The sequence below is a fragment of the Callithrix jacchus genome, chromosome 16 (assembly GCF_049354715.1).
Source record: "Callithrix jacchus isolate 240 chromosome 16, calJac240_pri, whole genome shotgun sequence".
Lineage (NCBI taxonomy): Eukaryota > Metazoa > Chordata > Mammalia > Primates > Cebidae > Callithrix > Callithrix jacchus.
Window position 1 is genome coordinate 33374416 of NC_133517.1, and position 27904 is coordinate 33402319.

At 36.6% G+C, this 27904-nt stretch overlaps 1 protein-coding gene across 26 annotated transcripts in view; it reads right to left on the reverse strand.

Annotated features, from left to right (window-relative positions):
* Positions 1 to 27904, reverse strand: part of TMEM67 (transmembrane protein 67) — an 88132-nt gene that overhangs the window by 32679 nt on the left and 27549 nt on the right. For all 26 annotated transcript variants that reach the window (XR_001907616.4, XR_614516.4, XR_013527903.1 and 23 more), the window contains 16 exons: positions 27543 to 27629; positions 26880 to 26945; positions 25235 to 25391; positions 24271 to 24394; positions 22691 to 22796; positions 19138 to 19194; positions 17638 to 17736; positions 15488 to 15586; positions 15031 to 15117; positions 13460 to 13559; positions 13226 to 13365; positions 10802 to 10942; positions 6222 to 6302; positions 5059 to 5175; positions 627 to 743; positions 419 to 523 (listed from right to left, as the gene is read on the reverse strand). Coding sequence is in view for 23 of the 26 variants with exons in the window: in XM_078352690.1 (XP_078208816.1) it covers positions 419 to 523; positions 627 to 743; positions 5059 to 5175; positions 6222 to 6302; positions 10802 to 10942; positions 13226 to 13365; positions 13460 to 13559; positions 15031 to 15117; positions 15488 to 15586; positions 17638 to 17736; positions 19138 to 19194; positions 22691 to 22796; positions 24271 to 24394; positions 25235 to 25391; positions 26880 to 26945; positions 27543 to 27629 (1683 nt within the window). In the remaining 3 variants the exon portion in view is untranslated. The remainder of the gene's footprint in view (positions 1 to 418; positions 524 to 626; positions 744 to 5058; positions 5176 to 6221; positions 6303 to 10801; positions 10943 to 13225; positions 13366 to 13459; positions 13560 to 15030; positions 15118 to 15487; positions 15587 to 17637; positions 17737 to 19137; positions 19195 to 22690; positions 22797 to 24270; positions 24395 to 25234; positions 25392 to 26879; positions 26946 to 27542; positions 27630 to 27904) is intronic.

A 27904-nucleotide genomic window follows, 5' to 3' on the forward strand; every position in this document is an offset into this window, starting at 1 on the left:
AGTAGTATTTAGGGCTAGACAAACTGAAAATGAGTTTATACAAAGCTTTTCAGAAATTTAATCATAGCATAACACAAGGATTTCAATAATGAATAATAGAGTGATATTTTGGTAACTGGCTAACAAAACTCCAGTGCACACACAGTTTAAGGGAATCATCATCATGTTAACAGACACATAAAATCTCATTTTACTTTTGTATAACCTAACTCTATTTCTAAGTCATAGTTAATGGCTAGAAATGCCTTTTTAAAATATATTATTCCTATGTATTGAAAGTGACAAAAAATGGGAAGGTCCTAAGGAAAGGTTCTAAGTTTACTGACTTAGTTGACTTGAAGAAATAATTGGCATTCCCATTCAACTTTCTAAAAATTGCATTTGATTCTAGCTTAAATATAAATGTTGACATACATACATGGTCAATGAAGGAGCCAAGAAATTTATTCATCATATGATAGGCTTTTATACTCTGCTCCAAAGTACTTGCTGATGAACTCAATAGTCTAGCAGGGCCATTTTTCTGATGTAAAAAAGAGAAATGAATACATGCAAAGTCTTATGTTCTTGGTATCTAGAAACATTAAATATTGACAAAATATATCTTAACTGTATTTTATACAAACCCTTATTAGAGTCTCATGAATTCTGTCATAGTGTTGTCTCATCTGGTTAGAAATCGCAATCTGAAAAGTCTGACCATCTGTGTTGGATTCCAAACCTCTCTGGCTACACAAATTTTCCTGAAAAGTTAAAAAATTTAAGTTAACATCAATATTATTAAAAATTTTCTGCCTCAAAAATAAAATATAAAACTTTTTTTTAGCTGTTATCATGTATTACAAGATTCAGATGCTAAGTGAAGTTTACTGAAACCGTATTTGAGAAACAGATTCTACCATTATCCAAAGTTCCCAGATTTTGCCAATTTCTACTTTATTCTAATTCATACTCCTTTACAGGATTTTATATCATTTCATTTTCTCTACTTAAATATATATATTTACTTATATATAATATATAAATATATTTATAACATGATATAATATATATTTATATATTTAAGTAGGGCAGATATATATATTTAAGTAGGGCACATATTTAAGTAGAGCAGAGTAAAGGTAATTATATAAAGACACATACATATTTATTATTTATTGATATTCTTAGTTTTCTTTATAATTAACCTATTGCTCTATTAATGTATGCTGAAAGGTCTTGCTTTGGAGTTAACCAGATTTATAATTGTAAATGGTTTTTTCTTGTTTTCTAAACATTTTTGAGATGCTTTCTTAATTAATTACAATAAAACATAGTAATACATGACCAAACAGTTAATGTTATAAACCAGATATTCATTTTGGGTTTCCTTAACACAACTTGGATCCTGACAACCACAAATACGTAAAAAAAAATTTTTATTTGATTGATGCTTCAAGGTTCGACACAAGTTCTCTTGCCTCCATAAAGCCTGTCTACCCACTGCAGTGGTTAATATTTTCCTTCTTTGCCTAAATCGAACCTGCAAACATAATATGGCACTTGGCTTTCTATACACTTAAAGGAAGAAGACATGTAGTGAACTTCTCTAAAAAAATTTTTCGGGGCCGGGTGCGGTGGCTCAAGCCTGTAATTCCAGCACTTTGGGAGGCCGAGGCGGGTGGATCATGAGGTCAAGAGATCGAGACCATCCTGGTCAACATGGTGAAACATCGTCTCTACTAAAAATACAAAAAATCAGCTGGGCATGGTGGCACGTGCCTGTAATCCCAGCTACTCAGGAGGCTGAGGCAGGAGAATTGCCTGAACCCAGGAGGTGGAGGTTGCAGTGAGCCAAGATCGCGCCATTGCACTCCAGCCTGGGTAACAAGAGGGAAACTCCGTCTCAAAAAAAAAAAAAAAAAAAAAAAATTTTTTTTCTTGATTAAAAACATACATGCCAGGCCGGGCACGGTGGCTCAAGTCTGTAATCCCAGCACTTTGGGAGGCCGAGACGGGTGGATCATGAGGTCAAGAGATCGAGACCATCCTGGTCAACATGGTGAAACCCCGTCTCTACTAAAGATACAAAAAATTAGCTGGGCATGGTGGTGCGTGCCTGTAATCCCAGCTACTCGGGAGGCTGAGGCAGGAGAATTGCCTGAACCCAGGAGGTGGAGGTTGTGGTGAGCTGAGATCGCACCATTGCACTCCAGCCTGGGTAACAAGAGTGAAACTCCGTCTCAAAACAACAACAAAAAACCATACATGCCATTGCAGAAAATTTACAAAATAAAGAGAAATACAAAAAAGAAAAAAAATTTACCTAAAATCTCAACACCCAGGGATACAGATTATCTTAAGGAATTTCATTTCCAATCTTTTCCCCAAGGCAAATACATATAGACAGCATAAAAATGGGATCACAATGATTTCTTTTCACTTAAAGTTACAGCCTGAGCAATTCACTATGTCGTTAAATATTCTATAAAATATGATTTTACCATCTATTTAAGATTTCACCACAAAGGTAAGCCAATTTATTTAATATTCTCCAATTTTACATACTTTTCCCCTTAGGAATAACCTCTGCGATGAAGATCTTGAATTTAAGTAGCTGTTCATATTGTTATTTTTTCCTTGAGCTAACATTCATAAAATAAGTGAAACAAAGATTATGAACTTTTAAAAAGCTCTTCGTATACATTGCCCAAACACCTTCCAGAAGGTCTGCATAAATTTAACCTGCGACCGGTAGCTTTGTGGTTGCCCATTTCACTGTGTCCTTGATAGTAAGTATTAGCTTTTCTTTCTTTCTTTCTTTCTTTCTCTCTCTCTCTCTCTCTCTCTCTCTCTCTCTCTCTCTCTCTCTCTCTCTCTCGACAGGGTTTCTCTATGTTGGCCAGGATGGTCTAAATCTTGTGACCTCGTGATCCATGCACCTCGGCCTCTCAAAGTGCTGGGATTACAGGCGCGAGCCACTGCGCCCGACAAGTATTAGTTTTTCTAAAAAATATTTTGCTAATTTGAAGAGAGGAAAACTATTATTTTTATAGTCAGTTCTTTGATTTTATAGTCAGTTCTTTGATTATGAGTTAAAATATTTTTAGAGGTTTATTAGTGTATATTTGTCATTTTTCCATTGAGATTTTAATTTAGTGTTTTCTTAGTGATTTGTATAACTCTTAACACTGTTTTCAATATCTTTGTAATATTTGTTATAAGTATTTTATCCTAACTCTTTTATGATTGTTTGATATGTAAATGTACCATATTAATAAAGTAACATCAATTAATATTCCCTTTTTGATGCTTTCTATTCTTTAGCCTTAGAATATCATCCCCCAGTCTGAAATATCCTGTTCTAGGTTCTTATGGCTTCATGATTTGCATTTAACTTTTTAATCAAAACATAATTTCTAATGTTTAATCAAGTGATCCAGTTCAATGTATTAAATAAATTCTTCTCTGAAATGCCATTATCATGTATCAAATTCTTACAAGTCACAGGTATGGCCCCTTAATCACGAAATCTTCTTGATTTTTCCTTTTAAGCATAACTTATTCTTTTTTTTTTTTTTTTTGTAGAGACGGGGTTTCACCATGTTGACCAGGATGGTCTCGATCTCTTGACCTGGTGATCCACCCGCCTCAGCCTCCCAAAGTGCTGGGATTATAGGCGTGCATATCTTATTCTCTAAAAAATTTTATTATGAAGTTTTCCAAATGTACATACTAGAGAGAATAGTAAACCACTCATCACCTAGCTTCAGCAATTATGAATATTTTATTAATTTTGTTTAATCTATCCTCCTGAATTTTCTTTTTTCTTAGAGTATTTTAAAGTAAAACCCAGACATGTCATTTCATCTGTAAATGCTTTGTATGTATTTCTAATAAGGACTTCAAAATAAATAACTACCATGCCATTTCATACCTAACAAAAGTAATTGTTCCTTAACATTTAGCCCACTAAAAATCTACCAGATTTTTCAAATAGTTGGTTTGTCTGAATCAGGATCCAAATAAAGTCTATACATTGTATCTCATTAGTTTGTTTATCAAACCTTTCTTATAATAGTTCATACACTGCCACCATCACCCTTCCATTTCTTTTCATGCCACTGATTTGTTTGGAGACACTGAGTCATTTATCCTGTGAGGCAGCCTATACTCCAGACCTGGCTAATTACTTCCTATGGTGCTATTTAATTTGTTCCTTTATCCCTTGTATTTCCTACAAACTGGTGGGTAGAGCTAGAGGGTTGATTATATTCAAGTTCAGTTTTTTAGCCAAAAATGCTTCATGTGTGATGTTATGTACTTCCTACTGCATCATGGCAGGAAGTGTGTATGTCAGTTTTCCTTATTTTTATTTACAGTGTGTCCAGATTATGTCAACCTAATCCTTCATTATAAAGTTCCATGCCAACAAATACTTAATTGTTTAGCATCCACTGATGATGGCAGCTTACATTCATCGATCAATTAGTCATTGCAAAATGGTAATTTTTCTAACTTACAATTCCTTCTACTTTCCTCTATAAGGAGGAACTTTCCCTCATGAACTGGTTACTGTGAAATATAGTTCATATAGGAACTGCAAGATAAAATTAGAGTCCTTCCCTTTATGAACGTTTGGGGTAATGAGTTGGTCCCTAGCAACTTTCAAAGTGATCAATAGGCCAGGCACAATGGCTCACACCTGTAATCCCAGCACTTTAGGAGTGCTGAGATCACAGCCAAAGCTGAACACCTGAGGTTAGGAGTTCAAGACCAGTCTGGTCAACACGGTGAAATCCCGTCTCTACTAAAAATACAAAAATTAGCCAGATGTGGTGGATGCCTGTAGTCCCAGCTACTAGGGAGGCTGAGACAGAAGAATCACTTGAACCCGGGAGGTAGAGGCTGCAGTAAGCCACGATCGAGCCACTGCACTTGAGCCTGGGTGACAGAGTGAGACTCCGTATCAAGAAAAAAAAGAAGTGATCAATAAAGACTTTAAAAAAAAACAAATCCTAGATTTATAAGAATCCATTTCTCAACTTAAAAACAAAAAGATATAAAACATTTTCATACCGATTCTCTTTTAAGGTTCATATTCATTTCTTCCATATTAGTATCTGCATGCCCATGTACTGATCTACCGTGAATATAATATCCAAAACATTTGTGGGATAACAGAAACACTGATATCTATAAAAAGAGAATAAAAAGAAGCAATTAATCTATAAAACAATAAAAAGGACTCATCTACAAAACAATAAAAAATTAAGTTTTCCTTAAAATTTCTTTCTTTTCCCCAAAACAATGAAGATTTTATTCTTGGGAAATATATAAAGAAGATAATAAAGTAATCAAGGATAATAAGGTTTTTTTTTAAGTGCTTGAAAAGGAGATTAAAGATATTTTCCAAGAAAAGGAGAAATAAGCCTGGGCAACATAGGGAAACTCTGTCGCTACACACAAAAAATAGTTGAGTGTTGGTGGTGCACACCTGTGGTCCCAGATACTTGGGAGGCTGAGGTGGGAGGACTGCTTGAACCCAGGAGGTCAAGGTTGCAGTGAACTACAACTGCACCACTGTACTGCAGTCTGGATTATAATGCGAGACCTTTTCAGAAAGGAAAGAAGGAAGGGAGGGAGGGGAAAAAAGAAAAGAGAAGCAGCAGCAAGAAGCAGGCATGCTATATAGATGAATGAACTATTTGCATCATAAGAAATTCATAATTAAAAAACTGCAAATAAACATTAAAAAAACAGGCTGGGCACGGTGGCTCACACCTGTAATCCCAGCACTTTAGGAGGTGGGAGGTGGGTGGATCACCTGAGGTCAGAAGTTCAAGATCAGCCTGGCCAACATGGTGAAACCCCATCTCTACCAAAAATACAAAAAAAAATTAGCTGGGCATGGTGAGGCACACCTGTAATCCCAGCTACTCAGGAGACTGAGGTATGAGAATTGCTTGAACCTGGGAGCCAGAGGTTGCAGTATACCAAAATGGTGCCACTGCACTCCAGCCTGGGTGACAGAGCAAGACTGTTTAAAAAATATATATATGAAAAAACTAAGGCAGTATTAACTTGTAGCTCATTATCATTATCTCTGGAATTAACAACCGGTAGAAAATTGGACCAAAAATTCAATCATACCAAATCACTTTTAAAGCCTCTCTTAACAAACTCATGACCTTTAAACAGTGAAAATTAACAGTTGCAAGATGAAGTCAGAAAATACTTACATTACTCATAGAGCATAAATCAACGAACTGTCGAATTTTATCTTCTATAAATCTCTCATAAAAGACAGCAAAGAACATGATCTGAAACATTAAGCCAAGTTTATGCTTATTAGCTTTTAGGATTTTAATTTTCTTTTACAGCCACAGTGTAATATCTTAAGAAAAAAAAAGTTCCAACCAAGAGCACAGTGGCCTTTAACAGTTCCTAAGGGATAAAATCCTACTTTTCATTTCTGACTCTTCTGTCAAAGGGAGGAGGATTTTAGAATTGTGTTGAGTCATTGAGGGAGCCTATTTTGAGTTTTGAAAACTTTTCTGTGTCATTAAAACAAGCTATGACAAACATGTGGGAAGAAAGAAAAAGTCTTTTTAAAACGTAGGATAAACGAATTCATCAATGGTCAGATTTATGTTTGGTTTTGCAATTTTGCTCATCTAAATGCCAAGACATGAGACAATTCTTTACTTTTCAAATTAATTTTCTCTGACAGAACAGCATATGCACATGAAAAGCATATATCTAGTATTCTGACTACAATGTATTAAAAACTCACATGGAATGGTTTCCAGTGTTTTCTTAGATTTAATATTAGAAACAGAAATTTTATAAATAAAAATTTCACATGGTAAATCTTTTTAGATATGTTTCAGAAAAATACAAAATTTCCTAACTCCCCTATTTAAAGCTGTCCCCACTGTCCCCTGTTCCTACCCTCCACTCCCCTCTTTTCTATTTATTCTCTATCTCATGTCCCTGCTGATCCTCTTCACAGCACTTGGCACAATCTGTCACTTGTTCCTATAAAAACATATCCATGAGCTCCAGTACTTAAGACATACTCAAATATGTGAATGAATAGGTAAATGAATCTACAGCAGCTGACTGCTGAGAAGGTTTTCCTACATACTCTCTCTATACATTTTAAATCTCTTTAAAGGATGTGAAAAACAGCAATGCTCAAGGTTTAAAAAATAAAAGATAACCACTTAAAAGCTGAAGAGGCTGTGTTTAAGGAAATAAAAGGAGTGAACAATGAAACCTGGCATTATTAGAATGAAGAACAGTTTAGACAAATTTATTTATTTATTCATTCATTCATTTTATTTCATTATTTTTTGAGACAGGGTCTCACTCTGACACCCAGGCTGGAGTGCAGTGGTGTGATCTCAGCTCACTGCAACCTCCGCTTCCCGGGTTCAAGCGATTCTCCTGCCTCAGCCTCCCGAGTAGCTGGGGTTACAGGCATGCACTACCACACCCAGCTAATTTTTGTATTTTTGGTAGAGACAGGGTTTCACCATGTTGGTCAGGATGGTCTCGATCTCCTGACCTCATGATCCGCCCACCTCGGCTTCCAAAAGTCCTGAGTTTACAAGCACAAGCCACCACGCCCGACCTAAAAAATTTCTAAAACTGTAACAGGTTGTTAAAGGAACCCTTAAGGATTCTTGACAAATATGTAAACACTGATCATTTTAGATTACAGTGAGGAGAAATGCTTTATTATCTAGCTGATGGAAAAGTGAGAAGCAAAGAATGAAGTTAGCTGGTGGTGTCTGAGATTGCTAGGTGCTGTCCCAACAATCCTTTCTCCTTAGTAACAGATCCCTCCCTCAAGCAGTATATACTGCTGCCCAGCTGAAAGATTCTAATGCAGCTAGGTGCGGCCATGCAATTAAGTTCTAGCCAAGAACTTAATGTTGAAAGGTACTTCTGAAAAGGCTCTTGAAGAGAAGGTGAGCTCACCCACCCTAATTCCCTCCTGTAACTCATTGGCCATTATGGACCATGAAGGGACTGTGGAGATGGAAGTCGCTTGTGGCCAGGCAGAAGGACAAGCTTTGGGGTCCTGACAGTAGCACTAAGCCACCATTCCACTCCAGCCCTGTACTTTTGACCTCTGTTCTTCTTCTTCATGGGAAAGACAAGGTTCTCTTTGATTTCAGCCACTCTTACTTTGTTTTTGGTTGTGTTATATTGAACCAAATATGAAAAGCTTCAGACGATACTGCTTTAGACTCTCTACATCTAGACGAGTCTGATATACTCACAAAATATATTGGTATATTGTACAAAATATTTCCTTACCATTACATTGATAATAAATGTCAAACCCTATACTCTTGATTCCATTTTGTTTCAAATTCTAATATGTTTGTCTTCCTTTCTGGTTGTCAGCTATCTTTCACTAATTCTATCTCTGTAGTTTCAAGTTTAAATAAGTATCATCAATTTAAAATAAGTATACATTTAAAAAGTTAATCCTGCCTGGCGCAGCAGGGCGTGCCTGTAGTCCCAGCTACTTGGGAGGCTGAGGTGGGAGGATCGCTTGAGCCCAAGGGTTCTGGGCTGTAGTGCGCTATGCCGATTGAGTGTCCACACTAAGTTCGGTATTAATATGGTGACCTCCTAGGAGCGGGGAACCACCAGGTTGCCTAAGGAGGAGTGAACCAGCCCAGGTTGGAAACAGAGCAGGTCAAAACTCTGGTGCTGATCAGTAGTGGGATTGTGCCTGTGAATAGCCACTGCACTCCAGTCTGGGCAACATAGCGGGACCCCATCTCTAAAAATAAATAAATAAATAAAAATTAAAAAATAAAAATAAAAAGTTAATCCTCAGATTAATGAATACCACCAACTGGACCTAATTCTCTAAGAATAAGCGCTCTTAAAAATATCTCAATCCCAAAAGATCAGCTGGGCATGGTGGCTCACACCTGTAATCCTGGCACTTTGGGAGGCCAAGGTGGGAGGAGAACTTGAGTCCAGGAGTTTGAGACCAGCCTGGCCAACATGGTGAAACCCTGTCTCTACTAAAAATATAAAAAGTAGCTAGGTGTGGTGGTGGGTGCCTGTAATCCCAGCTTCTCAGGAGGCCGAGGCAGGAGAATCACTTAAATTTGGGAGGCAGAGGCTGCAGTGACCCAAGATTGTGCCATTGCACTCCAGCCTGGGTGACAAGAGTGAAACTCTGTCTCAACAACAAAAAAGCTGCTGGGTGTGGTGGCATGTGCCTATAGTCACAGCTACTCAGAAGGCTGAGGCAGAAAGATTGCTTGAGCCCAGGAGGTTGAGGCTGCAGTGAGCTATGATGGCACCACTGCAGTCCAGAATGGGAGACAGGGGAAGACTGTCTCTAAAAAAAAAAACAAAAATCTCAAAAGATCCTTAAAAATAGGCTATTTTAGGTAGATAGCTAGTAGCCAGCTATAGGAAGTTAAAACTGGTTTCTCTGGAGGTCCTATCTTCAAGTGCTGATTATAAAAGTTAAGGAAATTTTTAAGCAAACAGGAGTCTTTCTGTTTATGAGTGTCTGAAAGTTAGATGCTTGCTGCTGCTGCTTCTTTCTTTTTCTTTTCTTCCTTTCCTCTTCTTTTTCTTTATAGCCTCTGCTAGATCCATGGGACCTGAGGCTAAAAAGACTTATTTTTAGTTTTAGTCATTTCAATAAATATTTCAAGAAAAACTCCCCAAGGGGTACAAGCAATTTGAGTGAGATTCATGATATATAAATAAATGTAAATGATAAGTTATGTTTCAAAAGAAAAGAACATATTTAGGGTAGCTTATCTGTCCCTGTATTTACATATAAACTAAACAAGGAGTCTGTCCTATGACTATAAAGCTGCAGACTCTCAAAGGCCCTTAAGAGCCTCACTATCGACAAGAACGCGAACTCTGAAATCATGTTGCCTGAGTTCAAATTCCAGTTCTGCCACTTACAAGGTGCATGACTTTAGGCAATTTTTTAACCTTCCTGTGTCTCAGTTTCCTCATCTATAAAATAAGGATAATAACAGAGTCTAGCTCTGAGAGCTATAATAAAATATTAAAACATTATTAGGTATAATGAAATTACAATTGTCCCTTAGTATGTCGGGATTGATTCCAGATCCCCCAAGTACACCAAAAGACACCCATACTCAAGTCCCACAGTCAGTCCTGCTAGAACCCATGTATACAGAAAGTTGACCCTCTACAGATGCAGAATTTGCATTCTGTGAACACTGTATTTTCTATTCTCAATGAGTTCAGTCAAACAGTTCAAGCCCATGTTGTTCAAGGACCTCTTAGCTAAAAGGCCAAGAAATGATGGATCAACTGTGACTACTTAATACAGTGCCTAATACAATATAAGAACTGACTACTGGCTGAGTGCAGTGGCTCATACCTGTAATCCCAGCACTTTTGAGAGGGCAAGGAGGGTGGATCACCTGAGGTCAGGAGTTCAAGAATAGCCTGGCCAACATGGTGAAACTTCATCTCTACTAAAAATACAAAAAAATTATCTGGGCATGGTGGTGGACACCTGTAGTCTCAACTACTTAGGAGGCTGAGGCAGAAGAATTGCCTGAACATGGGAAGCAGAGGCTGCAGTGAGCCAAGATCATGCCATTGCACTCCAGCCTGGGTGAGACTCTGTTCTGGAGGGGGAAAAAAAAGAACTGACTATTAGCTATTGTTCTTGTCACCTTCTTTCTGCTACAGAAATCAGGATGTGGTCAATATTTGATAATAACCAGTAAGTAGGCAGAGTTAATAAAGAACCAATGTTACTTAGAAGTATAATCTCTATTACCTGTATAATTCCAATGGCTAGCCAAAGAGCAGCAGACACTGCATATCTCAAAATGCGGCTGTAAGGAGCTATGTAGCTAGGTGGGCTTCTAGAAAGACTAGAAGATGAGTCCATTAATGCTAAGTTCTTGAATCCCACAACCTCGAGTAAAAAGAAAAAATAATAATTTATACACACATGTACAAATTTATACACTCTAGACTGAAAATGGAAAACCACTCCCTACTGCTCACCTTGAAAAACTAAAATATCCAAGTTTGATAAATAGTAGAAGATCTAGATAAAAATAATTATTATTCAGTATTTTAACTACAAAGTATTGGCCAGATGTGGTGGCTCACGCCTATAATCCTAGCACTTTGGGAGGCCAAGGTGGGTGGATCACCTGAGGTCAGGAGTTCAAGACCAGCCGGGCCATCATGGTGAAACCCCATCTTTAAATAAATAAATAAATAAAAATAAATTTAAAAAAAACTACAAAGTATTTATTACACAATATTTAGTTCATTTGGTATTCTTCTCAATACAACTAAGGGTCAAATATAATCTTACTGTCATACACATTGACAAAACTAAAAATTTAGTTAAAAGGATAAAACTTTCATCAGTAAACTACAATGTATGAAATCAACAACTAGTATTTCATGAGTATTTAACATGTGCTAGGCACTGTACTAAACACTTTTATACTTTAAAACAGTATACTACAAAATGTCTTCTAAAGGACGTAAGTTCTCTGAAAAAGGAATCCATGTTTAAATACAGTTGGTCCATCTATTACACTCACCACCATGCCTCCCACCTTGTAGAATAAAGGCTCTGAGAAGTTTTACAGTAAAAAGTAGCTACATTATTATATTGAATCCAATATTTTCCAAACTTACTTGACTATAAAACATTTTCATGTAACACCTTTTAAAGTTGAGGAAACACTCTTACACACACACACACACACACACACACACAAACTTTAGTACAAGAAAAAAGAAGTATGTGAGGTAACAGATAAACTAGCTTAATTTGGCCATTCCACAATGAATACATGTATCAAAACACTGTGTTTATGAACATATATAATTTTTATCTATCCACTTAAAAAAAAAAACAAAAGAAAAAACCAAAATGCGACTTCAAGTAAATTTTGCAAGTATTGCTTTTATCATTTAAAAGCCCTAGGGACACAAACATTCTTCTACTAGTTTTAAAAAAGGAAAGGGGAAAGAGAATGAAGAAAGAAAAAAAAGGGAAGGCTGACAGACAGAGCTGAAAGTTAATAATGTATATTCAACCTTAATTAAGCAGATAATTCCTGAGAAAACCTATTCCTATATAAACGGTTTCCAGGTTCAGTCTCATACTTAGTAGTGAATACTTCCTTTAATAATTCCAACCAAATCCATGAAATAACTGCAAATATATCACAAATATGTTGTGTCGTGTTCAGTCGTAGCCCCAGCTCTTAGCAAGGAACATAGTCTATAGTAAGTGTTCAATAAAAATTTGTTGAAAAATATCAAATTTACAATCGTGATTCTTTTTTTTTTTTTTTTGAGACCATGTCTCACTCTGTGGTCCAGGCTGGAGTGCAATGGCGCAACCCCGGCTCACTGCAACCTCCGCCTCCCAGGTTCAAGCGATTCTCCTGCCTCAGCCTCCAAAGTAGCTGGGATTACAGGCATGTGCCACCGTGCCCAGCTAATTTTTTTTTTTTTTTTTTTTTTTTTGTATTTTTAGTAGAGATGGGGTTTCACCATGTTAGTCAGGATGGTCTCGATCTCTTGACCTTGTGATCCGCCCGTCTTGGCCTCCCAAAGTGCTGAGATTATAGGTGTGAGCCACAGCGCCTGGCCTATAATAGTGATTCTAATGCAGGGGAGAATATGGATCATGGGGTAGGGAGCTTTTTCAAAATACAGATACCTGGGGTTACCTCAAAGCTACTATATCGAACATAGTCTCTAAGGGTAAGCCTAAGCATAGGTATTTTATGAAAGCTCCCCAACAGATTCTGATACAAACCATTGGTTTTAAAGCTACTCCTTTCACCTAGAGCAGTCAAACACACAGGGAGTATTATAGTATAGTGTTTGCCAGAAGTTAGGGAATTGATACAAAGTTGTTTAAGAGGTACAGAGTTTCAGTTTTGCCACGAGTTCTAGAGATGAATGGTGGTGATGATTTTGCATGACAATGTGAATGTACTTAACACTATTAAACTCTACCCTTAAAAATACTTATGACGGTAAATTATGTAATTTATTTTACCACAATTTTTTTGAAGTCACGTCTTTTTAATGGCCTCACCACAGTCTTTCAACCTTTAGAAAAATCTTCCACTGTCATGAAAACTTAGTTGGAATTATATTAGTTTAATATTTCTAAGGTACATGTAAGTTCCATACAATCACATCAAACAGTTCATACCTCCAAAAAGAAGAGGACAATAAATACTTGAAAGAGTGAATTAATTTTTCTCACAGTCTGAATTTCATTCCATTCATTTGCTACAAAATATGTTCTCCATATGCTTACAGGAACAGTGGCACTTCGTACACCACCCTCACCTGGTCAGTGAAATAAAATGAGTAAAAGAGTTTTACCTCCTTTGCTCTGCAATGGTAGCAAAAGAATTTTGGTACAAATGTTTATTTCAGTTACCTTCAACAGCTTTAAGAACCTTTCCTTTAGGTCGCTCCCAATCAATAAAGAATATATCTATTGTAATCTGGGATATGAGCGTATGCAAAAATTGTAGTGCCTGAGAATGACATATAATAAAACACCTAAGAAAGTATCAGCATTAAGCCTGCTTATGAAACCAATATTGATTCTTTAAGAAACATACTGTTATTACAAGAACATAAACTTTTGTGAGTGAATTCACATAAAGTTATAGTACCACTAGGGAATCATTAGAAGCTCATCAGATAACCTGGAATCACCAAATTTATAAAATTTTCATATATATATTAATTTACCTTACCTTTTTCTTTTTTTTTTTTTTAAATAGAGACGAAGTCTCACTATGTTGCCCAGGCTGGAGTGTAGTGGCTATTCAAAGGCACGATCCCACTACTGATCAGCACAGGAGTTTTGACCTGCTCCGTTTCTGACCTGGGCCGGTTCACCCCTCCTTAGGCAACCTGGTGGTCCCCCGCTCCCAGGAGGTCACCATATTGATGCCGAACTTAGTGTGGACACCAATCGGCATAGTGCACTATAGCCCAGAACTCCTGGACTCAAGAGATCCTCCAGCCTCAGCCTCCCGAATAGCTGGGACTACAGGCGCACGCCACCATGCCCGGCTCCCTTTTTATTTCTTTCTTTAAAACAGAAAATATGAAAAGAGGAGACTTTTTTACCTCTTCCTCACATAGGAGCTTGTATAATTGACCCTTACCCAAAGGTTCTAGAAGCACACTTTGTTGTATAGACCAGCTGACTTCTTTATAAGTAAATATATTTCCAACTATAGGTTTTCCTAAAGTTTTTGAATGCTCTTGCTGTCTTTTTCTTTCTATTTCTGCTATTAAGGTTTCTGATTTTTAAAGAATGTGTTGTTGAAACACATCTTCCTCATCTACAGAAGCAGTATGTTTAAACCGAGGCATTTTTTCTAGTTTCTGCATTATTGATCAAATAAAGGATAAAAATCTAAGTATGGGATACATCACTTAGATAAGCTCCCGGTCAGTGGAAAAAGCAGACATTTAATATTCACGGTACAATGGGATAAGGACTACCAAAAGGCACATAAAGAACTTCACCTACATTGACAGAGAACACTGAGTTGGGGACGTGGGGGCCATAGGAAGAAACAAGCAAAGGAATATGGAGACATACAAAACAATTTTTAAGATCTCAACACTTTATTCAGAGTGGTACCTTTTAACCTTGATTAGTGAAGACAAAATTCATGCCTGAAGACATTTTGTCCCATTGTCAATGTATCATCAGACTTTAAAGAAAGTTATATATTAAAATATCATTTTATCAAATTAGTCACAACTCATGTTAATCCAAATAGATGTACGGCTTCTTTGAAAAAAATATTTAAGGCAGATTTTCAGACTGAGTATCTACTATAAATAAAAGTAAATTTACCACATAAAATGATGAAGGCTTTCTTTCAAAACCAAAGTGAATTTCACACCAAAGATTTTGAAAGCATTTTAACTTTAAAGACTTACTAGTTCATTAGCAGGCCTTTTAAATTTAGTAAAACTTACCTTCAGAGCAAAGGCACATCCAACATAAGTGACAAAACGTTCTTCCTGAACTGGCATTGGGAGCAAAACAGAGACAGACTTTTGTGCCTATAATAAAAATTACTTGATTAAATACAATCACACAAAGTTTTTGTTATTTTGTTATTGTTGTTTTTGGAGAGGAGGGTCTCAGTATGTTGCCCGGGCTGGACTTGATTCTGGACTCACAGTATCCTCCCAGCCAAGTCTCTCAATTGAACAAGGTTTTTACTAAGCACAATTGATAGACCAAAGAAAGCATAAAAGAGGATGATAGTGATATAACCGATAAGCTCAGCACACTCAAGGAATGGGGAGTTGGGCACCTGTCTTAATACTATTGATCAAAAATTCTCCCAAATAAAAATAATTCCTTAAAAGGAAAGCTTTTCAATTATTCAGACATTGGCAGTTGGGGTAAATTCAGAAACTCACTCACTTTGAAGAAAATAAGCCAATAAAGACCTGTTCCCACTGTGATGATAAAGAAAACATTGGCCAGATAGCCAGCATAGTACACCAAGAATTTCATAACTGTCTGCAATTAAAAAAGAAAAAAGAATTACAGCTGTTTAAGACTCAATATATATAACCCCTTTAGTAACACTACCGCTTTTATACATCATCCACTCCATTTCTGAAGTCTTGTTTCACATATCCACATATAATCAAGCTATAAAGAACACCTGCATCCTCCTCCTTGCTACCTTTTTGTTCCTTATCTTTCTGTCCATTCCTGGTAGCCTCTTTTTTCAACTCTTCTCATCTTTCACTATCTAAGAAAGTTGAACTGCTTCCTAGTTTTCTGTTAGTTGGGAATCCTCCACTCTAATCTCTCCACACTACCACCAGAGTTAGTTTTCTAAAATGTAAATTGGATTGTGTCACTCCTCTTGTTAAAAATGAATAACTCCTCACTGCCGTATAAATTGCTGATCCACAAGGTCTTTCAGAATATGAGCCAAAATTAACTTTTCATCTGCCAGTTCCAGCTGTGTGGTTAACAATCAACCATTCCATTTCATCTTGAATACTTTGTAGAAAATGGGCATTGTTTTACCAAATATTCTTCCTCTGTCTGGCAAGCTCTCATGATCTCTGAGAGCACAGACTATGGCTGTCTTCACTCACTATCACATCCTCCAGTGCCTGGTAGAGTGCCAGACACTTCCACAGTGGAGCCTCAGTGACTACTGTGGAATGAATAGATAACCCCTCTTAAATTTCACTTCAATGGAAAGCCTTTCTGGACTATCACAAGTAGCAAATCAAGTCCTCCTGCCAATTCCTTAGCTCACTGGCTTTGGAATCAGAAAGATACTTTGGTTAAAGTTACCATGTAGCCTTTCTCATGTTCTTCATCAACAAAATGGAAATACCTATTACTGAGTTGTAGTAAAAATCAAGTGAGTAGAAAATTTAACCTTTGCCTCTATTTCATCATGTGTAAAATGTGACTAATAATAATAATATCTAACTTCAAAGAGCTATTGTGAGGATTAAGTTGTATCATATACGTAAAGATATATACATAAATTATATACATACAGCTTTAAAAAGTACCCAGTACATGGTAAATATTTTTTAAATGTTTGATAAAAATAAAAGGTTAAACATGAAGTGAAAGTATAAAGTTAATAGAATAAAATGTGGACTATCTTTGTGATCTTGACATAGAAAAAAATCCTAAAAACACATACCATAACATGAAAATATATTCAGATATGATGATATCAAAACTAAGTTTCTGGCCAGGCATGGCGGCTCATGCCTGTAATCCCAGCACTTTGGGAGGCCGAGGCAGGCAGATCACGAGGTCAGCAGGTTGAGACCAGCCTGATCAACGTTGTGAAACCCCGTATCTACTAAAAATACATAAATTAGCCAGGCGTGGTGGTATGCGCCTGTAATCCCAGCTACTCAGGAGGCTGAGGCGGGAGAATCACTTGAACCTGGGAGGCGGAGGCTGCAGTGAACCAAGATCGTGCCACTGTAGTACAGCCTGGGCAACAGAGTAAGAATCTGTCTCAAAAAAACAAAAACAAAACAAAACAACAAAAAAACTGAGGATTTCTGTTAAACAAAGGACCACATGGATAAAAATAACAGATGGGTCACATATTTCAACAGCAGAAACCAAAAAGCAGTTACTATTTAGAAAATATTAAAAAATCCTTTGAATAAACAAGAAAAACTGGAAACATAATAGAGAAATGGGTAAGGGATACAGGCAGTTCACAGGAGAAATCCAAACTATTAAAATGTATATGAAGAGTAATCAGAGAAATGATAATGAAATCAACAATGACATACGACTATTTGTCACAAGATTGGCAAAAAATGGAAAGGTTGCAAAAATATCAAGTGTTGCCAAGCATGCGCAGAAGTAAGAAGAGCACCGCAGGCAGGAATATAGACTGGCAGACAGTATGATGGAAGAACATGAGGTATGCATATACCATATGACCCAGCAATACTTAGATCCTAATTACATGCCTCAGAAAAATTCATTCTCTAGCCGTGTCTTATGAGAAGGATCCAGAATAGTCAAAAGATTAAAATATTCTTAAAAAATTCCTGAGATTTTACCTGTAAATCAATCATGGGACTCCCAATGCGCCTCTTCCATCCTGCTGTCTTCAAAAGAGATGCTAAAACAGCTAGCCCACCCAACACACCCAAAGCAATCTAAAAAACAAAAGAACAATTTAGAATTTATGTAATTTCTCTCATCAGTGTTCAAAAACACTGTGAACAGAAAGAAGTGCTCAAAAAAAACAGTGAGGGAGGGACATGTTGAAAGGACACAGGAGTCAAGGTGGAGAAACTTCTAAAGGACAAATCTGGGACAATTTGAACAAGAAAATAAACTATAATATAATTACTAAAACAAAACAAATATGAGTTCACAGTGATTTAAAAATAAATAATTGAATAAGTAATGTGAGCAAAGGGAGAGTTTCTCCTCACAGTAAATTTTCAAATTAAATAAATAAAAAAGTAATTAGGGAAACAGAAAATCACCATGAGGTAAATATCACAGTGAAACTTTCTGCAAGCAAGAAACACCAATGGATGCTATTTAATAAAATTAGAGGGCAAAATAATAATAAGAAGCAGAATGTTTGCATAATTTCAAAGATTCTCCCCCATGAGATCTATCTATCTATCTATCTATCTATCTATCTATCTATCTACCTACCTATCTGAGACAGAGTTTTGCTCTTGTTGCCGAAGCTGAAATGCAATGGCATGACCTTGGCTCACTGCAACCTCCACCTCCTGGGTTCAAGTGATTCTCCTGCCTTAGCCTCCCAAGTAGCTGGGATTACAGGCACCCACCACCATGCCCAGTTAATTTTTTATATTTTCAGTAGAGACAGGGTTTCACCATGTTGGCCAGGCTGGTCTCGAACTCCTGACCTCAGGTGATCCATCTGCCTCAGCTTCCCACAGTGCTGGGATTACAGGCATAAGCCACCATGCCCGGCCAAGATACTTATTAATTACAAATGGAAAAATGCAGTGGAGAACTCTGCAGACACCATCTTAGCCATATGATTAAAGTTAACATCATCAATAAGAAGACATGCTGACATCATGTGCCTCCCGATATGATGCACTGAGAAGGCACCGTATCACTTTGGTGGCATCTTTGCTAAAACTATACGAACTCAATTTGATCATGGGAAAATACCAGACAAACCAAACTGAAGGCTAAAACAATGGACCAGTGCTCTTCAAAAGTGCTAGGGTCATGAAGGACAAAAAAAGGTAAGAATCTGTTACACATTGAAAAACACTAAGGAGATATGACAGCTAAAAGCAATGTGTGACTCTAGATTGGGTCCTGAAACAGAAAAAAATTCAATAGTGAAATTTAAAAAGTATGTAGATTAGTTAATAGGAGTATATCAATATTAATTTCCAGATTATGACCACTGTACTAAGTAAGGTTATGTAAGATGCTAACATTAGGGGAGGATGGAGGAAGAATATCTGGCAAATTTTGTTCTAGCAACTTTCCTGCATATCTTATTTAATTATAAAATATACTGTATATATTTTAATAGGTTAAAATAAACTTACATCTGTCTGGATATCTGCTTCTCCATGATCCATTTCATAGGTGACTGAGAAAGAAACCTGATATTTAAAACAAAACAAATTAGCTATACTGAAATTATATAATACAAACTTAATATTATAAAAATACATTTGTAGCTGAGTTTTATCATAAACACTATAGTTTTTAACTATCAATATTACTAGAGTTGACCTTTACTTACACGTAAATACATATGCTTTTGAGAATTATTTTTGTGCTGCTTTAAATATCTCTTTCATACACATTATAAAGGAGCTCATTAGGAGATAAGTTAGATTCATGCACAAAAGTTTAAGTCAAACTAATCGTATTTCAATTTCCAATAGATTTCTGTAACTGAGGAATTTGATGAAACTTGTACATCAAGAATTTAGCAACTGGCTAAACAACCATACCCTATGCAAATTCATCAAAGGTATGAACAAAATTCTTAAAGATACCATACACTGAGACAATCAGACTAAGAGAAAGAAGAACCTAGTAAAGGGTCAGAGAAGAGGACTGTGATGGGTAGGAGAGGAAGATACCTAAGTCTTACCATGGTCACAGAATAGGGAGTTTCAAGGAGGAGGAGGTTGAGTACTGTGTCAAATGTTGTATAAATGTCAAGGTAAAGAAATAAAGCCACTATATGTGGAAATCATTGCTGACTTTCATGAAAGAGGTTTTCTAAGAAGTAAAATGGCAAGAGCCAGACTGCAAATGATGAAAGAGTAAATGGTTGGGAAATGATGGAGAAATAAATATCAACCTGGGCAGCTGGCAGAACTGAGTAAAATGTTTGGTTGGTTGGTTGGTTGGTTTAGTTTTTTTTTTTTTTTAAGATAAGGCAATCTGAGAGTCTTTATAAGCAAAGGAAAGGGACTTGTAGAGAGGCTGGCTGAACAAAAAGACATTGGGGATAAAACAGGTTATAGGAAAAGGTACTGTAAATGAGGTTAGACAGAAGATTAGTTTAGGAAGACAGGAGGGGACCTTCTTTCTCAGAAAAAAGGAACAAGAAATGGGAAGGGCAATGAAACAGAGATTCTGAAATATTAAAGAGGAAATCTTAAGGAATTTGTATTAGATAGTCTTGATCTGGTCAAGACCAGTTAAAGAGCAGAGACATAGCTGGATGTTTACAACTGATGTAAAATTTTACAACAGCTGCCATGAGAAATTAAGAAGTGATGAAAGAAATCTATGTCTTATAATTAGAACAATTTGAGGTAGACTTCATCAATGTAGTTTTCATGACTTAACTATTTTTTTTCTTTTTTTTTTTTTTTTTTGAGATGGAGTCTCACTCTGGAATGCAGTGGTGTGATCTTGGTTCACTGCAATCTTTACCTCCCAGGTTCAAGTGATTCTCCTGCCTTAGCCTCCCAAGTAATTGAGATTATAGATACCCACCACCATGCCTAGCTAATTTTTTTGTTGTTATATTTTTAGTAGAGACAGGGTTTCACCATGTTGGCCAGGCAAGTCTCTAACTCCTGACCTCAACTGATCTGCTTGCCTTGGCCTCCCAAAGTGCTGTGATTACAAACATGAGCCACCATGCCCGGCAGACTTAACTTTTTTCTATTTGTTATTTTTCAATTTATCAAGGCTTAGTTTAGAATTATTTTGGACAAAAACAGTATTTAAAGGAAAGACTTACAAGTGTTTTACATTAAAATAAATATATTCCTTTTCATTTTTGGCAGGGGATGAAGTTTCGTTCCTGTTGCCTAGGCTGGAATGCAATGGCACACTCTTGGCTTACTGTAACCTCTGCCTCCTCAGTTCAAGCAATTCTGCCTCAGACTCCCAAGTAGCTGGAATTATGGACTTCTACCACCATGCCTGGCTAATTTTGTATTTTAGTAGACATGGGGTTTCAGTATGTTGGTCAGGCTGAAAATCAATATATTCTTGATTACCCATAATATCACTCTAGGAAGTTTTAAACCAGGCAGACTTTTATTGTTACCAAGCATGTTTCTAGATTTTCTTCTCCTCTCATTACAGTGTATACAAGCTCAGTCAATGGAAACTAATTTTAGCATTGGATTAGGTAATACAAATGAGGATGGAAAATCTTTAAAAGTTATACTACATGTGTATTTTTGCTTAATTTTTTTTAACGCTTTTTAAAAAATAGAGACGGGGTTTCTCCATGTTAGTCAGGCTGGTCTTGAACTCCCAACTTCAGGTGATCCGCCTGCCTCGGCCTCCCAAAGTGCTGGGATTACAGGCGTTAGCCATTGTACCCGGCCGTATTTTTTGCTTAATTAAAGTTATAATCCAATAGCACTGGAGCACAAGTACCAGCACAACACAGAGGCCAAAAGCACAGGCTGAACAAACTAGAATATTAAAATTCAGAAGTAAAATAGTAGAAATTCAAAGCTCTTACAGAGTTTGGAGGTAAGAAATGCTTATGCTCCACTTCTCATGTTTTTAGAGAAGGAAGGGAATATCCATTTAATTTCTAGGAGGAAAAAGTATAGAAGAATTACCGCTGTTTTTTTTTTTTTAACCTCTATCCCTCTCTCATTTATGCCTCCTCAAAGCAAGGATGCTTTGTCTTACTGGAGAAGCTAAGAAGAGGAACTGAGTATGTGTGGCTCAACTTCTCTAGGCTCATTCTCTGCACTGCAGTCTAAGAGGTCTCGCTTCCATATATATAGGCCCTCCCAAGCATAAGAGGCCTTCTGTCCTGTGGTTAAGTTTAATTTAGTTGGGGAAGTAGCAGAAAACTTATGTGGCTTCAGGTCCAAACTACATCCTCTAGTTCATGTTAGCAATATTAGCTATAAAGCTGATAAATAGCATCTCTTTTTGCCTGTTGAAGCGTGTTTCTATCAAGTGGGTCATAGATTGATGAGCACACATACTCCCACTGTAAAGTCTGAGTTCCTGGCTTACTTGGGCAAAGACACAAAATCTTTTTTTTTTTTGAGACAAGAGTCTCACTCTGTCACCCAGGCTGAGTGTAGAGGCACGATCTCAACTCACTGCAACCTCTGCCTCCCAGGTTCAAGTGATCCTCCTGCCTCAGCCTCCTGAGTAGCTGGGATTACAGGCATGTACCAACATGCCTGGTTAATTTTTGTATTATTAGTAGAGACAGGGTTTCACCATGTTGGTCAGGCAGGTCTTGAACTTCTGACCTCATGATCTGCTTGCCTCGGCCTCCCCAAGGACTGGGATTACAGGCATTAGCCAACATGCCCAGCCCACAAAATCTTAACAAAAGCAAGGTGGCAAAAAGAATAGGAGCAGACTTTGCACATCACAGCACATGCCAGAATCCCTAACAAGGACACTCAACTGCTGGTGAGACTTCTACCGAAAACCATAATCCATTCTTCCTTTTTTATACTCAGGATCCATAAGAAATGCACCTCTTAACCATTATGGGTAAAAAATAATTAAGACTTGACTATAAGTAGAGAAAGGTTTATTTAGAACTTAGAAAAAGACTCTCTTTTGACCAAAATGCAAACTGAATCAGTATTATACTGTATTTACACATATGAAGGCACTGATTAGTCAGGAACTCACCTTTACAGACTGGCTGTTGTCATCTTTGATATCAATGTCACTATAGGCAATGGTGATTAAGGGAGGGTAGATATTTCCATTTATTGTGTTGGGTACCAGACGGATGCTATTTAAAAGAAAATACATTTACAGTAATCCAGGCCCTTAAACATACATTTATCCAGGCCCTTAAACATACATTTAACTTACCATTTCTTCTGAATTATTATGAATTGTCTGATGATCTCAGAACCAACCAGTTAACAAGGACCAAGGAAGGTTACACATAAGCTAATTATGACAGCACAAGCTACCTTGAGTGGTCAAAACTTAAAATATACCATCTGATTATGTAAGAAAAAAAACCAAAAATGTACCATCTGAGAGAAATTAGAAGCTCAATCTAAGTCCTATGAAGTTTACAAATGAAATCATTGAACTGCTATAAATTATCTTTGAGGAATAATCAATACATGAAGCCTGAAGAAAGGCAGATAAAATCTTGATTTTCAAAAGAGAAAGATGAATTCTTAACAAAATAACATGTGTTAAGCCAGGTGCAATGGCTCATGCCTATAATCTCAGCGCTTTGGGAGACCAAGGTGGGAAGATTGCTTGAGCCCAGGAGTTCAAGGCCAGTCTGGGCAACACAGCAAAACTCTGTCTCAAGATAAATAAATAAATTTTTTAAATTAAAAAAAAGTATCAGCTATAATATGGATGACACAAAGTGAGGTTCATTTTACCAAATTAAATGTATTAGTACTGTACAGTTCACGAATTCAAAAAGGAAAGTGCGAGTCACTAGGGGCCAGCATGGTTTCATCAAGAACACATCAAGTCTGACTAAGTTCATTTTCATTTTTATCAGGAATACCATATTAGCAGATTGAAGAAATGGTGAAAACACAGGACATTTGGATTTCAGCATGATATATAACAAAGTTTCTGTACTGTCTCTCTCATAAGATTATGAAAATCAAAATGCAATAACTGAAATAAAAGTAGACTGAAGTACTTCAAAGTACCAAACTACTGAGAGATGATGGTGTTGATTTTCATCACTGTATTCAAGGAACACAACCTAAAACATTAGGGTGGGAAAGTTACTAAGATTTTAGAGATCTCACACTGGAAAAGACAGAAAAATATAAGTGGTATGGTACTCTCCTAAGGTAGGATCATAGGTTATCCTAGGAAGAAGGAGGTGTTCATAATTATTCTGGGTAAACCTAGAACAAACGCCACTGAAAGAAATGAGGAAAGGGGAGTCCTAAAAATTAACAACCATCTGGCAGGCTCTTTCTAAAACACCAGTTTCAGCTCACTGGTATTTATTTAGCTATTTGCAATCCATTCTAATTCAGCAGGTCTACGTGGGACCTAGAATATGAATTTTACCTAACTCCTCACACTCTTCTGTTACAGTTTTCCCCTTGGCTATTTACTTTTACTGGTCTATGCCAATCTACACATATACCTAAAATAACCTGACCAATTGTTCCAACTCAGTCATCCTTAATGTTTTCATCTACTAACGACTGGCAAACACTTCCATTATGACGTTTTCCCAAAAATAATGTTGTTAGACATTTATTTACCTCAGTGATATCTGGGTGGCCACTCGAATTACTCTTGGCTGACTTCCTAAGTCATTTTCTCGTCCACTTACTGCATCCACTAAGAAAATGCGCCGAGTCAGAAGCCACTTGCCAGAGTTGCTGTCTTTTATTATAAAAAGAAAAAAGTTTACTGAACAAATTTAAAACATAAAATTACTGTTTTTAGTTAGAATGGCTGCAAGAAGCTATTGGTATAAGAAACACCTGACAATGGCCTTCTCTTAACTCATGTGAATGTCTTCTTTTGTTTTTTTTAGATAGGGTCTCACTCTGTTGACCAGGCTGTAGCGCAGGAACATGATCATGGCTCACTGCATTCTCAATCTCCTGGGCTCAAGTGATCCTCCCAACTCAGCCTCCAGAGTAGCTGGGACTACAAACGGATGCCACCACACCAAGCTATTTTTTTTTAGCAACAGGTTTTCATTATGTTGCCTGGGTTGGTCTTGAACTCCTAGGCTCAAGCAATTTTCCCGCCTTGGCCTCCCAAAGTAATGGGATGACAGGTGTGAGCCACCACATCTTGGACTTGAATGTCTTCTGATTGTTTAAACTTTTCATAAATTTGGAAGGCTTTTCCCGCAAATTACCTGAAAATGCAGGATTTTATAACATGAATAACAACAAAAGAAACTAATTTGTCCAAAAAAGTATATTCAGGACAGCTTGAAGAAAAAGTCCCAATTTACGGTTCTACTAATGTTTCTCAGGATATACCCTTAGCAATAGTATAATTTCTTAACAATATGTCTGGCAATAAAATTAGTAAAAATTTCTAAATCCACCAGCAATTTATTGCTTTATTTTTGGCATGCTGTATGGAACCATATGAAAGAGGATTCATGACCTTTCTTATAATCAGTGGTTTATTAAATTATCATGTGGGTTAACTTATTGATTTATTTCTGCTCAGGGAAAGAGTGGTTATGTATGGATGTCTTACCTTGGTTCACAAACATCTTATTGTGCTGAAGATTTAGGTTTAACACAGGCACAGCCAAAATATATTGATGTTGATTTTCAACAGTATATTCAAGGTATACATCATAAAATATAGGAGTGGGAAAGTCAGTTAAGATCTTAGAGATGGGAATCTCACACTGAAAAGTAAGATTAGAAATAAAAGCATATAAAACAGCAACTTAAAGTACTAAAAAGTAAAATAAAAAGATAAAAGATCACAATTGAAAATTAGCAAGCACATTTATCATCTTCAGAGTGTTTTTCTAGTTTTGCAAAATATCTTTACACTACCTTGTCTATATGCATTTCCATTTGGCTTCCAAAGCATGAATACCGTAAATACGATTATTTTATAAGAACCAAAAACACCAACAGTAAAGAACTGCTTTGTTCTTGAGCCTCAACTTGGATGAAGAAGGTATGCCTTCATTCTCAATAAGTGTACATCCATGAAAAGGCTTAAAACTACCGTCCTGTGGGATAAAGTCCCATTTTTTTCTCCTGATGTACAATGATGTCTATGATCTGGCTTCCATTAACCAAGCCAGGCTTATCTCTCATTACTCCCTATCAGTCTGTGGTGGTCCATTCATACTAACCTACTTGCAGTTTCTGAATATGGCATGCTATTCTATGTCTCTCTGTCATTGCAAATGCTATTCTATGTCTTTCTGTCTGACATTTCCTTCTCCACTGTGTTCTCCTGGCAAACTCATATTCATTATATAAGCCCAATATCACTTACTTTGTGAAGCCTTTCTATAGTTCCCCAGAAATCAGTACCTTGTACATACCTATAGAATGACACTTACCACATTCTTTGCAATTCTTTGTCTATATAACTGTTCTGCCCACTAGGCTATGAACTACTTGAGAAATTAAAATGCTTTTTAAACCTGATGGAACATTGGTTCCACAGTTTATGTGACACAAGACTTTGAGTAAATTACCTAATTATTTGGCATTATTTCCTCATCTGTGAAGCACAGATATTATGTATCTCACATAGTTATTTTATAATAATAATGATAAAATGCTGAGCATACAGAGACAGGCATTGCATAGGTGTTGATCTTCCTGGCCTATGTTAGACGCACAATAACATTTATTTTAAAAACAACAACAGGGCTGGGTGTAGTGGCTCACGCCTGTAATCCCAGCACTTTGGGAGGCCGAGGCTGCTGGCTCACTTGAGGACAGGAGTTTGAGACCAGCCTGGTCAACATGGCAAAACCCTGTCTCTATGAAAAACACAAGAATTAGCCAGGTGTGGTGGTGCACGTCTATAGTTCCAGCTATTTGGGTGGTTGATGCACGAGAATTGCTTGAACCCAGGAGGCAGAGTTTGCAGTATGAGCCAATCTCACCACCGCACTCCAGCCTGGGTAACAGAGTGACACTGTCTCAAAAAACAAAACAAAACAAAAAACCATAGATAACAAGATGCTCTGTTTATGCCACTTAAGCTTTTCTGTACCAAGATAAAAAATTATATTAATTAGTGAAATTATTCATTACTATTAAAACATTTCCAATCTCAAAAATTTAAGTATTATTCCAATTACTGTTGATGTGATATTTTGAAAAATAAAGCTAAAATATAGACTAATATAGTTCAGACTTACATTTTGTTGATAGGTTGTTCCAAACGAATAAGCAGCATTGAGCCTTGTCTCTGTGTCTGGACAAAGCTACAGTAAAAGAATACAATAGATAAATATCTCTCACAAATATTTTCTATGCTTATACTCAAGAGTTCTCAAACCCAAAAATGTATATATGCTCTACATAACACTTATTTAACGTATTAAGGATATGAAAAGTTAAGGGAACATCTATTATAAATTAAAGTCATAACTTTAAAAAAAAAAAAGAGGCCGGGCATGGTGGCTCACGCCTGTAATCCAAGCACTTTGGAGGCCAAGGCGGGTGGATCACCTGAGATCGGGAGTTCAAGAGCAGCCTGACCAACATGGTGAAACCCCGTCTTTAAAAAATACAAACAAATGAATAAATAAAATTTAAAAAATAAAAAAAAAGAACAAGAAATTCTCGTTTAAACTACCAGGAAAAAAAAAAGTCAACTGTAGTATGTAACTGATGCTCTATTCATACAATAATCTAGTCTTTTCCTCTTGTCTTTGCCTCAGGCAAAATCTAGTCTATTTCTAGGAAAAGACTAGGAAATCTAGTTTTTTTCCTCTTGTCTTCTCAGGAAAAGCCTGAGGCAAAGAAAAGAGGGAATAAACAAGGCACATTATTAATTCTTTAACTAGCATTATGCTTACCTGTAAAACACCTCCTTCTAAAGTCTGCCACTTGAGAAAATTTCCTCTTATATCATAGGAAGCAGCAACAAACTTCAGTTTTGTATTCTAATTAAAGAAAACAAGAGCAAAATCAGGTCAAATACTCTGAAAGTAATACAATATCCTATAAAGAAATTTTCATTGTTGACTCATCTTTTTTGTTGAAAAATTTCATTCAATTACCTTTGTTTTCAGGCTTAATCTATTTTTATGACTAAACATACCTAAAAGAATTAGGCTGGTTTTTTGCATGAAAATTATTATTCTAGAATTGAGAGGCAGCACTAATGATAGATAAGCTCCTTTCGAATCTGTTAAATGGGAGGCAATGTGGGAGAATA